This window comes from Carcharodon carcharias, chromosome 35 (genome assembly GCF_017639515.1).
Source record: "Carcharodon carcharias isolate sCarCar2 chromosome 35, sCarCar2.pri, whole genome shotgun sequence".
Lineage (NCBI taxonomy): Eukaryota > Metazoa > Chordata > Chondrichthyes > Lamniformes > Lamnidae > Carcharodon > Carcharodon carcharias.
The window spans coordinates 5,051,656-5,064,729 of NC_054501.1; the positions used below are offsets into that span (position 1 = coordinate 5,051,656).

Here is a 13,074-nt window from a genome sequence, read left to right on the forward strand (position 1 = left end):
GGGTGGGGGGGGGTGGGAGTGAGGGAGGAATCTCTCAATGCCCCACCCAACACCCCCTCCAGATAAGTGCCAGGTCTGTAAAGCTCGCATGTGGCCTTAAGGGGAGAATGGAGAGAGATTGCGGCTGCTCATTGAAATCACTGTTGGAGGGTCAGTGCTGAGGGAGCTCCGCACTGTCGGAGTGTCAGTTCTGAGGGAGAACCTTTGTAGTCTGGGAGGCCATTCAGCCCCTCTCAAGCCTGTTAGACAGGAACAGGAGGAGGACATTCTGCCCCTCGACCCTTCCTCGATTCAACCAGATCACAGCTGATCTGCATCTTAACTCCATCTGCTGCCCTCTGTTCTGTAATCCTCAATCCCCCCCTTACCCAGAAAAGTCTCCCAATCTCAGGTTGGAAATTTACAATTGCCCTCCCCCCCATCTCAGCCTCGACAGGCTTATCGAGGGGAGGGAGTTCCCCATTTCCACTCCACTTTGTGTCAAGTGCTTCCTGACATCACCCCTGACCGCCTGGCTCCAACTTTGATGTTCTTACCCCTTATTCTGGGCTATCCCACCCCCCCACGCCCATCATCTTAAACCCCTCGGTCAGAACACCCTTTAATCTTCGATACTCGAGGGAATACAAGCTCAGCCTCTGGGACCCGTCATCGGAATTTAACCCTCTCAGACCCAAGTCGTTCTGGTGATTCTGCGCTGCAATCCTGAAGTGCTCTCTCTCTGTCTCTCTCTCTCTGTATCTCTCTCTCTGTATATCTCTCTCTCTCGCTGTCTCTCTCTCTCTGTCTCTGTCTCTCTCTTTCTGTCTCTCTTTCTCTCTCTCTGTCTAACTCTCTCTGTCTCTCTCTCTCTGTCTCTCTCCCTCTCTATTTCTCGCTGTCTCTCTCTGTCACTCTCTGTCTCTGTCTCTCTCCCTCTCTATGTCTCTCTCTCTCTGTCTTTCTTTCTCTCTATATCTCTCTCTGTCTCTCCCTCTATCTCTCATTCTGTTGCTGTCTCTGACTCCCTGACTCCCTCTCTCTCTCGCTTCTCTGTGTGTCTCTCTGCCCTTCTATCTCTCTATCTCTGCATCTCTTTCTTTTTGTCTCTCTTTTCCTGTGTCTCTTTCTTTTTGTCTCTTTCACGGTCCTTCTTTCTCTCTCTTTCTGTCTCTCTGTCTCTCTCACTCTCGTTCTCTTTTGCCTCACTCTCCCTTTATCTCCCTCTCGCTCCAATTCTCTCACTTTGTCTCACTCTGTCTGTCTCAGTCTCTATCTCTCTATCTCTCCCTTTCCTCTGGCCTCCATTATACACCACACACTATAAGTATTTGCAAAACCATGACATAAAAGGCTATGGGCCTAATGCTGGAAAATGGAATTGGAATCGTCCGGTACATGTTTGACTGACACAGACTGGAGGGGCCGAAGGGCCTTTTTCTGTGCTGTAGACCTCTATGACTCTATGATACATTACTTGCCTCTACATTGCCCTCTCTCAACCCAACACCAACCTTTGCCTCAACTCTCTCATCACAACCCTCTCTCGCTCTCTCTCTTCGGTAATTGGGGAATTGGATAAATACTGGAAGCGGAAATGAGTGCAGTGTTATGGTGGGGGATGGAAAGAGCCGGTGGGGTCGGGGGTAAGAGTGTGAGGCTAATTGGACAGCTCTTTCAAAGAGCCTGCACATGCATGATCGGCTGAATGGCCTCCTCTTGAGCTGTGTCTTTCTGTGATTGTACGAATGCCTCCGCATTCAAAGCCTCCGCATCCCCCTCCCCCACCCCCGTTCAACCTGCTCACACCCCAACATGAGGTTTTGAAAGTGCACCTGCCCGACTGCTGTTGAGCCTCTGTCAGGTCGTCGAGGTTTTGTTGACCAGCAGGTGGCAGCGTTTGCCACAATTTCATATTGGGCCATCAACAGGAGGGGGCCATTCAGCCCTTCGATGCTGAAGGGCCTGAATGAGCCTCCTCCTATTCCTGTGCAACAGGCTTGAGGGGCTGAATGGCCTCCTCCTGTTCCTGTTTGCAGATTCGTGTACACACACACACACAATATACCACTGACTGAAACAATGTTTAATTTTATTGAGTACACACAAAACATCATAAATATGCAGGTAGTTTCTCTGGCATCAGCTCGATGGGCCGAATAGCCTGCTATGCTGTAACGACTGTCAGTTCGCTGACCGACACCGCGATTTAAAGACAGTCTTGTGCCGCGATTCACAAGAGGGTTTCACGTTGAACCACGAACATGATATCAGCGGCACCCTCTACAGCCTGGACACAATACACGAGTATTTACAGACCAGGGTGGGCCCAGCTGCTTCCAGAATTTCTCCAGAACCTCACCCAACCTCAGGTCTCCCCTGGCGCTCTCCGAAAGGCACTGGCATGGACAACGCCTCTCCGAGGCCATGCCCAACCCCCTGCCCACAGCGTGCAGCACAATGCGATCGAATGACTGTGCGTTGCTTTCGTCTTAAATCCACGCTTCTTCCCTTATCAGTGTGCATGAGGATGCGGGGGGGGGGGGGACGTGTGGGTGGGAGTGGGGGAGGAATCTCTCAATGCCCCGCCCAACACCCCCTCCAGAAAAGTGCCAGGTCTGTAAAGCTCGCATGTGGCCTTGAGGGGAGAATGGAGAGAGATTGCGGCTGCTCATGGAAATCACTGTCGGAGGGTCAGTTCTGAGGGAGAACCTTTGTAGTCTGGGACGCCATTGAGCCCCTCTCAAGCCTGTTAGATGGGAACATGAGGAGCCCATTCTGCCCCTCGAGTCTTCCTCGATTCAACCAGATCACGGCTGATCTGCATCTTAACTCCATCTGCTGCCCTCGGTTCTGTAATCCTCAATCCCCCATCACCCAGAAAAATCTCCCGATCTCAGGTTGGAAATTTACCATTGCCCTCCCCCCCATCTCAGCCTCGACAGGCTTATCGGGGGGAGGAAGTTCCCCATTTCCACTCCACTTTGTGTCAAGTGCTTCCTGACATCACCCCTGACCGCCTGGCTCCAACTTTGATGTTCTGCCCCTCATTTTGGGCTCTCCCACCCCCTCCAAACCGATCATCTTAAATCCCTCGATCAGAACACCCCTTAATCTTCAATACTCAAGGGAATACAAGCTCGGCCTGTGGGACCAGTCATCGGAATTTAACCCTCTCAGACCCAGGTCGTTCTGGTGATTCTGCGCTGCAATCCTGAAGTGCTCTCTCTCTCTGTCTCTCTCTCACCGTCTCTCTCTATCTATCTCTCTCTCCTTCTTTCTGTTTGCCTCATTCTTCCTTTCTCTCTCTTTTTCTCTCTTTCTCTCACTCTCAATAAGTCTGTCTGTCTCTGTCTCTGTCTCTCTGTCTCTCTATCTCTCTCTCTCCCTTTCCTCTGGCCTCCATTATACACCCCACTCTATAAGTATTTGCGATGCCATGACATACAAGGGTATGGGCCTAGTGCTGGAAAATGGGATTAGAATAGTTCGGTACTTGTTTGACTGACACAGACTGGATGGGCTGAAGGGCCTTTTCCTGTGCTGTAGACCTCTATGACTCGATGACACATCACTTGCCTCTCCATCGTCCACTCTCAACCCAACACCAACCTTTGCCTCAACTCTCTCATCACATCCCTCTCTCTCTCTCTCTCTCCATCCTGCAGGTGGACAGAAAAGATCTCCTGGCCCCTATTGGAAGGAAAGTGGGCTGGCGGAGGTTGGGGTGGGGGTTGTGGGGAAGAGTTCTCCCCGGTGTCCTGGGCCCGAAACGTATCCCTCAGCCAACACCACGAAAAGGAACAGATGACCTGGGTCAGCGAGTGACATCAGCTGCTCGTGGGATCTTTCTCTGCGCAAAATAGCGATCCCTTTCCCTGTAAGAGTAACCCCATCTGCAAAGCTGCTTCATTTGCTGCGAGGCTGATGGAGGTCGGGAAAGGCGCTATATAAAGGCACGTCTTTCTTTTGCTATGGTCTCTATTCCCACGTCTCTCTCTCTCTCTCTCGCTCTCTTCATTAAGGGGGGAATTGGATAAATACTGGAAGGGCAAAAACATGGATGGTTTTGGGGGAGTGGAAGTGTCGGTGGGGTCGGTGGGTGGAGAGTGTGGGGCTAACTGGACAGCTCTTTCAAAGAGCCAGCACATGTATAATGGGCTGAATGGCTCCAAAGGCTCCGCACTCCCCTACTCCACCCCCGTTCAACCTGCTCACCCCCCAACATGAGTTTATAAAACAGAACCTGCCCGAATGCGGTTGAGCCTCTGTCAGGTGGTCGAGATTCTGTTGACCAGCAGGTGGCAGCGTTTGCCAACAATTTCAGATTGGGCCATCTACAGGAGGAGGCCATTCAGCCGTTCGAGGCTCAAGGAGCTGAATGAGCCACCTCTTGTTCCTGTGTAACAATATAGAGAGGGGCTGAATGGCCTCCTCCTGTTCCTGTTTGCAGAGACGTGTACACACACACACACACAATATACCACTGACTGAAACAATGTTTAATTTTATTGAGTACACACAAAACATCATAAATACGCAGGTAATTTCTCTGGCATCAGGTCGATGGGCCGAATGGCCTGCTATGCTGTAACGACTGCTGGTTCGCTAAGCGACACCGCGATTTAAAGAAGTCTCGTGCAGCGATTCACAAAGCGTTTCACTTTGAACTACGAAAATGATATCAGCGGCACCCTCTATGGCCTGGACACAATACACGAGTATTAACAGACCAGGGTGGGCCCAGCTGCTTCCAGAATTTCCCCAGAACCTCACCCAACCTTGGGCCTCCCCTGGCGCTCTCCCGAAGGCACTGGCATGATCAACGCCTCTCCGGTGCCATCCCCCCACTCCCAAACCCACCAACTACCCCTCAGCTATTCGCCCACATCATGCGTCACATAGCAATCGAACGACGGTGCGATACTTTCCCCTTAAATCCATGCTTCTTCCCTTATCAGTGTGCGTGAGAATGTGGGGTGAGTGTTGGGAGGGGAGTGAGGGAGGAATCTCTCAATGCCCCACTCAACACCCCCTCTAGAAAAGTGCCAGGTCTGTAAAGCTTGCAGGTGGCTTTAAGGCGAGAATGGACAGAGATTGTGGCTGAGCCGTGCTGTCGGAGGGTCTGTGCTGAGGGAGAACAACACTGTTGGAGGGTCAGTGCTGAGGGAGTGCCTCACTGTCGGAGGCGCCGTCTTTCAGGTTGAACAAGGGAGATGAACAAGGGGTGTGCAGTTCGAGTTCGCCCAGGCCCTGGGGCCAATATTCACTGATCAGCCAGCCACTGCTGACAGAGCGATCAGACGAGGTCCCCATCAGTCCTTAAAGTTCCTCCTCCATCCACACGGTGACAAGCAACAGAGTGTGTTCATAACAAAAACAGAATTACCTGGAAAAACTCAGCAGGTCTGGCAGCATCGGCGGAGAAGAAAAGAGTTGACGTTTCGAGTCCTCATGACCCTTCGACAGTGTGTTCATGTCTGGTCTGTCTGCTCCCTACTGTCTCTCCTGGCTGGTGCTACACTTGGAGTCTCCCCCCGGGCTCCAGAGGCCCACGGCTTTCAGTCTGGTGATGTCCCTCTGCACCCACGGGTGGCACAGTATCTGGTCGAGCGTGGGCCGATCGGAGGGTTGCATGGAGAGGCACCATCGTATCAGCTCCTTGCACTCTGCAGGGGGAAGCACAAGATAGTCCCTTAAAAATTGCGTCACAGGGAAGAAATGAATGTGAGAAAGAGTGAGAGAGACTGCAGAAGGTGGCGGAGCAATGGGATGTGCGTGTCCTGGTACATGAATCTCAACAAGTTGGTACGCAGATGCAGCGAGTGATTAGGAAGCCAAATGGAAAGTTGTCCTTTATTGCGAGGGAGGGATGGAATATAAAAGTGGGGAAGTCTTGCTACAACTGGACAGGGCGTTGGTGAGGCCGCTCCTGGGGCTCTGTGGACAGTTCTGGTCTCCTTACTTAAGGAGGGACAGACTCGCATTGGAAGCCGTTCAGAGAAGGTTCACTCGGCTGATTCCTGGGACGAAGGGGGTTTGTCTGATGGGAAAAGGTTGAGCAGGTTGAGGCTCTACCCATTGGAGTTTAGAAGAATGAGAGGTGATCTTATTGTAACATATCAGATTCTGAGGGGAGGGGTGGATGCTGAGGGGATGTTTCCCCACCTCAAGGGGGGGAATCTAGAATGAGGGGAGGGGGCACAGTTTCGGAATGAGGGGTCTCATGTTGAAGAAAGAGATGAGGAGGAATTTCTTGTCCCAGAGGGTGGTCAGTCTGTGGAATTCTCTCCCCACCTCCCCCTGAGAGAAGTGGGGGCCGGGTCACTGAATATATTCAAGGCCGAGTGAGACAGATTTCTGATCGATGAGGGGAGTCGAGGGTTATGAGGGGGATGGACAGGGAAGTGCAGTTGTGGAACAATCGGATCAGACGCGATCGTATTGAATGGGGAGCAGTATTGGGGGGCTGAATGGCCTCCTCCTGCCCCTGTGTCTTGAGATTTTAGGAAAGGAGACAGTGAAGGATGTTTTTTCAATAATAAATCCGCTCTCTCCACCCCGTCTGCACTTACCCTTGGAGATGCTGCAGGGCAGCTGGATCTCGCCAGCCAGGATTTCCACATCTTGCTTGAAGGGGATAATACCACAGACCATGACGTAGAGCAAGACCCCGAGGGACCAGGCGGTAGCGGAGAGGGCATGGTAGCGCCCTTCGCTGATGTACTCTGGTGGGTTGAACACTCTGGTGCCTGAGCATTTCCATCAGAAAGAGTGGGAAATAGAGAGAGAGAGAGGGACAAGATTAAAACCAGACAACATTCACTGTGACAATATTTAACCAACCCAGCATTGCTTTGGGGTTTAATGCCACGATGCCCCCAAATTACCCACGCCTGATGCTCGGCCCCTGCCTTATACACCCAGCCCAGTGCTAGTACTGAGGGAGAACTGCACTTTCGGTGGGTCAGTGTCGAGGGAGCGCCGCACTGTCGGAGGGACAGTACTGAGGGAGCGCCGCACTGTCGGAGGGTCAGTACTGAGGGAGCCCCGCACTGTCGGAGGGTCAGTGCTGAGGGAGCGGCGCACTGTCGAACTATCAGTACTGAGGGAGCGCCGCACTGTTGGAGGGTCAGTGCTGAGGGAGAGTCGCACTGTTGGAAGGTCAGTGCTGAGGGAGAGTCGCACTGTTGGAGGGTCAGTGCTGAGGGAGCGGTGCACAGTCGGATGGTCAGTGCTGAGGGAGAGTCACACTGTCGGAGAGTCAGTTCTGAGCCGCACTGTGGGAGGGAATTGGTGCCCGCGCAACAATCTGGGAGCCCTGGTGGCAGAAAGAGAAAGGGAGAGCCGCTGTGCCCCCAGCTGCTTCCGGGATGTCCCCAGGGTGTGGCCGGGCAGAGATAGGGCACTCACCACTGACATCGGTGTAGGCGGTGTCACGCAGCAGGGCTGCCGAGCCGAAGTCGATGAGTTTGAGCTCCCCGGTGCGCAGTTCGACCAGAAGGTTCTCGCTCTTGACGTCCCGGTGTGCGACCCCACAGGCATGGCAGTGCCGTAGTGCCTCCACCGCCTGGCGGAAGAAGGAGCAGGAGCGCTCCTCGCACAGCCAGCCCTGCTCGGTGATGAGGTCGAAGAGGTCCTTGGCTCTGTGCGGGCGCTCCATCACCAGCAGGAAGTAGTCTGGCCTGGAGAACCAGTCCAACAGGCGAATCACACCTCGGTGCTCCGGCAAAGACACCTTCCTCATCAGGATGATCTCCAGGGGCACGCGGCGGTCATTCTGCAAACAGAGGGCACAAGGAAGGCACAATTCAGAACTTGGACAGCAGGCAACAAGTTGACAAAGAGTGGGTGACAAAGAGTTGGGGGTGGGAGGTGGCTGGTTTGGGGAGATGGAGTTGGGCGTGGGAGGTGGCTGGTTTGGGGAGATGGATTTGCGGGTGTGAAGAGGCTGGTTTGGGGGGAGATGGAGTTGGGGGTGTGAAGAGGCTGGTTTGGGGGAGATGGAGTTCGGGTTGTGAAGAGGCTGGTTTGGGGGAGATGGAGTTGGGGGTGGGTAGGGTGTGGGAAGAGGCTGGTTTAGGGGAGATGAAGTTTGGGGTGGGTAGGGGGTGGGAAGAGGCTGGTTTTGGAGAAATGGAGTTGGGGGTGCGTAGGGTGTGGGAAGAGGCTGATTTGGGGGGAACACAAGTTGAGAATGATGTTCTAGCTAAAAAAAATTCCCTTGTTTTGCGACCCCTTGGGGCGAGTTCACCTTTAAGAATTTTCTGTTTCGATGTGTCAGTTTCCTGGTTTTTTCCCTCTAAACTGATGTCACGGAGGGAAAGCAAAGTAAACATTATCTCAAAGGCAATGAGATCTAGGGTTGTAAAAAATATATCACAGAACGAAGATTGAAAAGAAAGCCTTCGTCATTTTTCACTGAATTGCAAACAAGAACCAGCTCCTCTGCACAAACACACTCACACTCACTCTCGCACCCGCCCTCCAATATACACACACTCAGACACACTCTCTCATGCGCAGACACACACTTGCACACACTCAGAAACACTCACACACACACTCATTCAGAATTATTTGTACACACTCAGACACACTCGCACAAACACTCACATTCAGAGTTACTCGCACACACACTGAGACACACTCGTACACACTCTCACATTCAGAGTTACTCGCACACACAATCAGACACACACACACACTCTCACATCTGCTCACAATCAGACACATTCGCACACACTCTCACATATGCTCACACTCAGACACTTGCACACATTCTCACACTTGCACACACTCACACACTTGCACACTCACATGCACACTTTGCACACACTCAGATGCACACTCACACACACTCAGACAGAGACAGGTTTACAAGTCTTATTTAATAAATTTGAAACTCACCAGACGACCCCAATTCACCACTTTCTTCCTGGGCACAAGTTTAACCGCCACCTGTCATGGAAACAGGATCTCAATTCATTCAAACCAGCTGACTTTAAACACTACATCGATATTGATATATTTTAAGTAAAGTTTCATGCTGAGTTAACACACACCTTGTCTCCCTCCCCCCTATAGAAACATCAGCAACACCTGCAGGTGTAAACATTGATTCCTGGGAATTATTTTGGATCTTCACTTCCCCACGACCCCTGGAATGTTGTAATGTTGTGCTCGCGTTTTATAATTTATTGCACTAAAAAGGGAAGCTTCTCGATAGCAGTGTGTCTCTGTGTATGCCTGTGTGTGTGTGTCTGAGTGTGTGTTTGTGTGTGTGCGTGTTTGGCTGTGCATGACTGTGAGGATCTCTGTGTGAGTGAGTGAATGTGTCTATGTGTCTGTTTGTGTGCATGTTTGTGTGAGTGTCTGTGTGAATGTTTTTGCCTGTGTGTGTCTCTGAGTGTGTGTGTGTGTGTTTTTGTGTAAGTCTGAGTGTGTGTTTGTGTGTGTCTGAGTGTGTGTTTGTGTGTGTGTGGGTGTGTGTGTGTCTGAGTGTGTGTGCATGTGTGTCTGAGTGTGTGTGTGTGTGTGTCTTGGGGTGTGTGTGTGTTTGTGTCTGAGTGTGTGCTTGCGTGTGTCTGAGTGTGACTCTGTGTGTGTGTGTGTGTCTGATTGTGTGTTTGTGTGTGTCTGAGTGTGCGTGTGTTTGTGTCTGAGTGTGTGTTTTTGTGTGTCTGTGTGTGTGTCTGGGAGTGTGTGTATGTGTGTGTGTTTGTGTCTGAGTCTGTCATTGTGTGAGTCTGGGGGTGTGCGTGTGTCTGAGTGTGTGTTTGTGTGTCTGAGTGTGTGTTTGTGTGTGTCTGAGTGTGTCTCTGTATGTGTCTGGGTATGTGTGTGTGTGTTTGTGTCTGAGTGTGTGTTTGTGTGTGTCTGAGTGTGTCTCAGTGTGTGTCTGGGGGTGTGTGTGTGTCTGAGTGTGTCTCTGTGTGTGTCTGGGTCTGTGTGTGTGTGTGTGTTTGTGTCTGAGTGTGTGTGTGTCTATATATCGATGTGCTTATTTCATTAATGCCCTCCCTTTCCCCTCCTCTCTCACCGGAGCTCCATCGGAGATCCTCACAGCCGAGTAAACAGTTCCGAAGCCGCCGCTGCCCAGTTTATTGCCCACACTGTACAGATCCTTGAAGCTTTCTCTCTTCTTCCTCTTCTTTACTGCAGGACCTGAGGCAGAGAGAGAGAGAGAGAGAGAGAATTACACTCCATCCAATGATCACAGCCTTAATTTAACAAAATCATGACAGACAATCAAACATCACATCAGACTGAAATGGTTCTTAGTGAAAAATAATCCCGACCCTTCCCAGCCCACTAAACTCAAGCGAGAATTAATGAGTTTGCCCACTGCCTCTCTCGCTCACTCACATGTATTTCTGTCACCCCTTCTCTCTCCGTCTCTCGCTAGCATCTTTTGTGTGTGTGTGTGTCTCTCTTTCTGTGTCTCACTGCTGTCTTGCTCTCTCTCGTTCTGTTTCTCTAGCTCTATCTGTCTCTCTCTGTCTCTCTTTCTCTCTCTCTCTTTCTTTCTCTCTGTCTCTCTTTCTCTGTCTCTGTCTCTATTTTTCATTCTTTCTCTCGCTTTCCCTGTCCCTCTCCGACTTACTCTGCAATCGGCCGCCTCCAGTCCGTACACCGGCGCATTGTGTGCACCCTTTTTAAAGGAATTTTTGGGTTGGGGAGGTGGTCGGGGCTCCCTCTTCAAGGGGGGATGCCAATATGTTGGATTCCTTTTTCACCTCCCTGTCTGTTCCGTTATACGAATTGGTTCCCACTGAAACTTTCTCTTGTGTTGAAATGAATATGTTAGTACCAAAGACCCACCGAACCGAACCTCCCTCTCTCTCTCCATGCGTCTCTGCCCCCTCCGCGACAGTCCAACTCTGTGCCTGTCTCTCTCTCTCTCTCAGTTTCTGTCTCTGCATCCCACTGGCTCTCGAGAACTCCTGCTCACTCCCCTTCTCCCCAAACACCAACTTCTGGGGAGCGGGGTGGTGGGAGGTGGGGTAAAGACACTGCGCGGACACTCGGGGAACTCACGTTGTTAAATAAAACTTCATACCTGGGTGCGATTCCTCGGCCGTTGTCTGACTGCACACAGTCCCGGACTTGGTATACAGCATGGCTCTGCGGGGGACGCTGCTCTTAAGATTCCTCTGGGCAGAGAAAGATAGTCTCGTAATCGTTTACAAAATGTTTCTTTTTAAAGGAAGAATTTTGTCCTTCAAGGGGTTCACAGGCAGAGCAGAAGTTGAGTCTTTTGCCCCTTTCCCTGGTTGCTGTTGGTTACAAGGCGGTGTGTCAATTTCACCTCGAATGTATCAGTGTTCCAGAGAAGGCTGGAAATCCACAACCAAAACCTCCAAAAATACCTGGAAAAACTCAGCAGCTCTGGCAGCATCTGCGGGGAGGGTCACAGTTCACCTTTCGAGTCCCTGTGGCTCTTGAACAGAACTAAGGGAAAGCAGAAGAGGGGTGAAATATAAACTGGTTTAAGGGGCAGAGGGGAGGAGACAATCAGAGCTGGATCGAGGGTCAGTGAAAGGTGGGGGGAGACAAAAGATGTCACAGACAAAAGGAGAAAGAGGTGTTGATGGTGGTGAAATTGGCGAAGAAATGTGCTAATGGGGACATTAAGGGTAGAAAGCAGGTAGACCAATGGATGGAAACACATTTAAAAATAATTGGAATAGGTGGGAATAGAAAAATATTTATAAATTATTGGAAAAGAGGGGGTGGGGATGGAGGAGAGAGTTTGTGATCTAAAATTGTTCAACTCAATATTCAGTCTGAAAGGCTGTAAAATACATAGTCGGTAGATAAGGTGCTGTTCCTCCAGAGTGCGTTGAGAAATAAAACAATTGATGTTGCTCTCACTCTTTCTCTCTCTCTCTCTGACTCTCTGTCCTTCTATCTCTGTCTCTATTTCTGCATCTCTTTCTTTTTATCTCTCTTTTCCAGTGTCTCAGGTGGACATAAAATATCCCCCAGCCCCTATTGGAAGTAAAGCGAGCTGGCGGGGGTGGGTGGGGGTTGGGGGGAAGAGTTCTCCCTGGTGTCCAGGGCCCGAAACTTATCCTTCAGCCAACACCACGAAAAGGCACAGATGACCTGGGTCATTGTGTGACATCAGCTGCTCTTGGGATCTTCCTCTGTACAAAATAGCGATCCCTTTCCCTACAAGAGTGACCCCACCTGCAATGGTGCTTCATTTTCTGCGAGCTCTTGGAGGTTTCTGCTGGTCGGGAAAGGCGCTATATAAAGGCAAGTCTTTCTTTCGCTATGGTCTGTATTCCCTTGTCTCTCTCTCTCTCTCTGTCTCTCGCTCTCTTCGATAAGGGGGAATTGGATAAAGACTGGAAGGGCAAAAACGTGCCGGGTTATGAGGGAGTGGAAGTGCTGGTGGGGTCGGTGGGTGAAGAGTGTGGGGCTAAATGGACAGCTCTTTCAAGGAGCCAGCACATGTATAATGGGCTGAATGGCCTCCTCTTGAGATGCGTCCTTCTGTGATTATACGAATGCCTCCTCCTTCAAAGGCTCCGCCACCCCCTCCTCCACCCCCATTGTGGCGTTTGCCACAATTACATATTGGGCCATCTACAGGAGGAGGCCATTCAGCCCTTCGAGTCTCAAGGGCCTGAATGAGCCTCCTCTTGTTCCTGTGTAACAGTATTGAGAGAGGGGCTGAATGGCCTCCTCCTGTTCCTGTTTGCAGAGACGTGTACACACACACACACACACACACACACACAACATGCCACTGACTGAAACAATTTTTAATTTTATTGAGTACACACAAAACATCATAAATGCGCAGGTAGTTTCTCTGGCTTAAGCTGGATGGGCTGAATGGCCTGTTATGCTGTAACGACTGTCGGTTCGCTAAGAGACACCATGATTTGTAGATAGTCTCGTGTTGCGATTCACAATAGGGTTTCACGTTGAACCACGAACATGATATCAGCGTCACCCTCTACAGCCTGGACACAATACACAAGTATTTACAGACCAGGGTGGGCCCAGCTGCTTCCAGAATTTCCCCAGAACCTCACCCAACCTCAGGCCTCCCCTGGCGCTCTCCCGAAGCCACTGGCA

General features: G+C 51.1%; 1 protein-coding gene across 1 annotated transcript; it reads right to left on the reverse strand.

The window, feature by feature from the left end:
* Positions 1–5,475: 5,475 nt before the first annotated feature.
* LOC121272769 (serine/threonine-protein kinase pim-3-like) lies at positions 5,476–12,543 on the reverse strand. Its single transcript, XM_041179548.1, has 7 exons — positions 12,496–12,543; positions 11,042–11,135; positions 10,022–10,146; positions 8,890–8,940; positions 7,393–7,759; positions 6,555–6,731; positions 5,476–5,648 (listed from the first exon to the last, which is right to left on the reverse strand). Exons 1-7 carry the CDS (start codon positions 12,541–12,543, stop codon positions 5,476–5,478), a joined length of 1,035 nt encoding a protein of 344 aa, XP_041035482.1.
* Positions 12,544–13,074: the final 531 nt, after the last annotated feature.

Excerpts from the sequence above, each read along its gene's own strand:
- LOC121272769 (XM_041179548.1), bottom strand. The coding sequence starts at position 12,543 with ATGGGGGTGGAGGAGGGGGTGGCGGAGCCTTTGAAGGAGGAGGCATTC. Across the intron at positions 11,136-12,495 it reads CTTTGAAGGAGGAGGCATTC|AGGAATCTTAAGAGCAGCGT; the intron begins GTATAATCACAG and ends TTCTCTGCCCAG. Across the intron at positions 7,760-8,889 it reads TGGTGAATTGGGGTCGTCTG|AATGACCGCCGCGTGCCCCT; the intron begins GTGAGTTTCAAA and ends CTCTGTTTGCAG.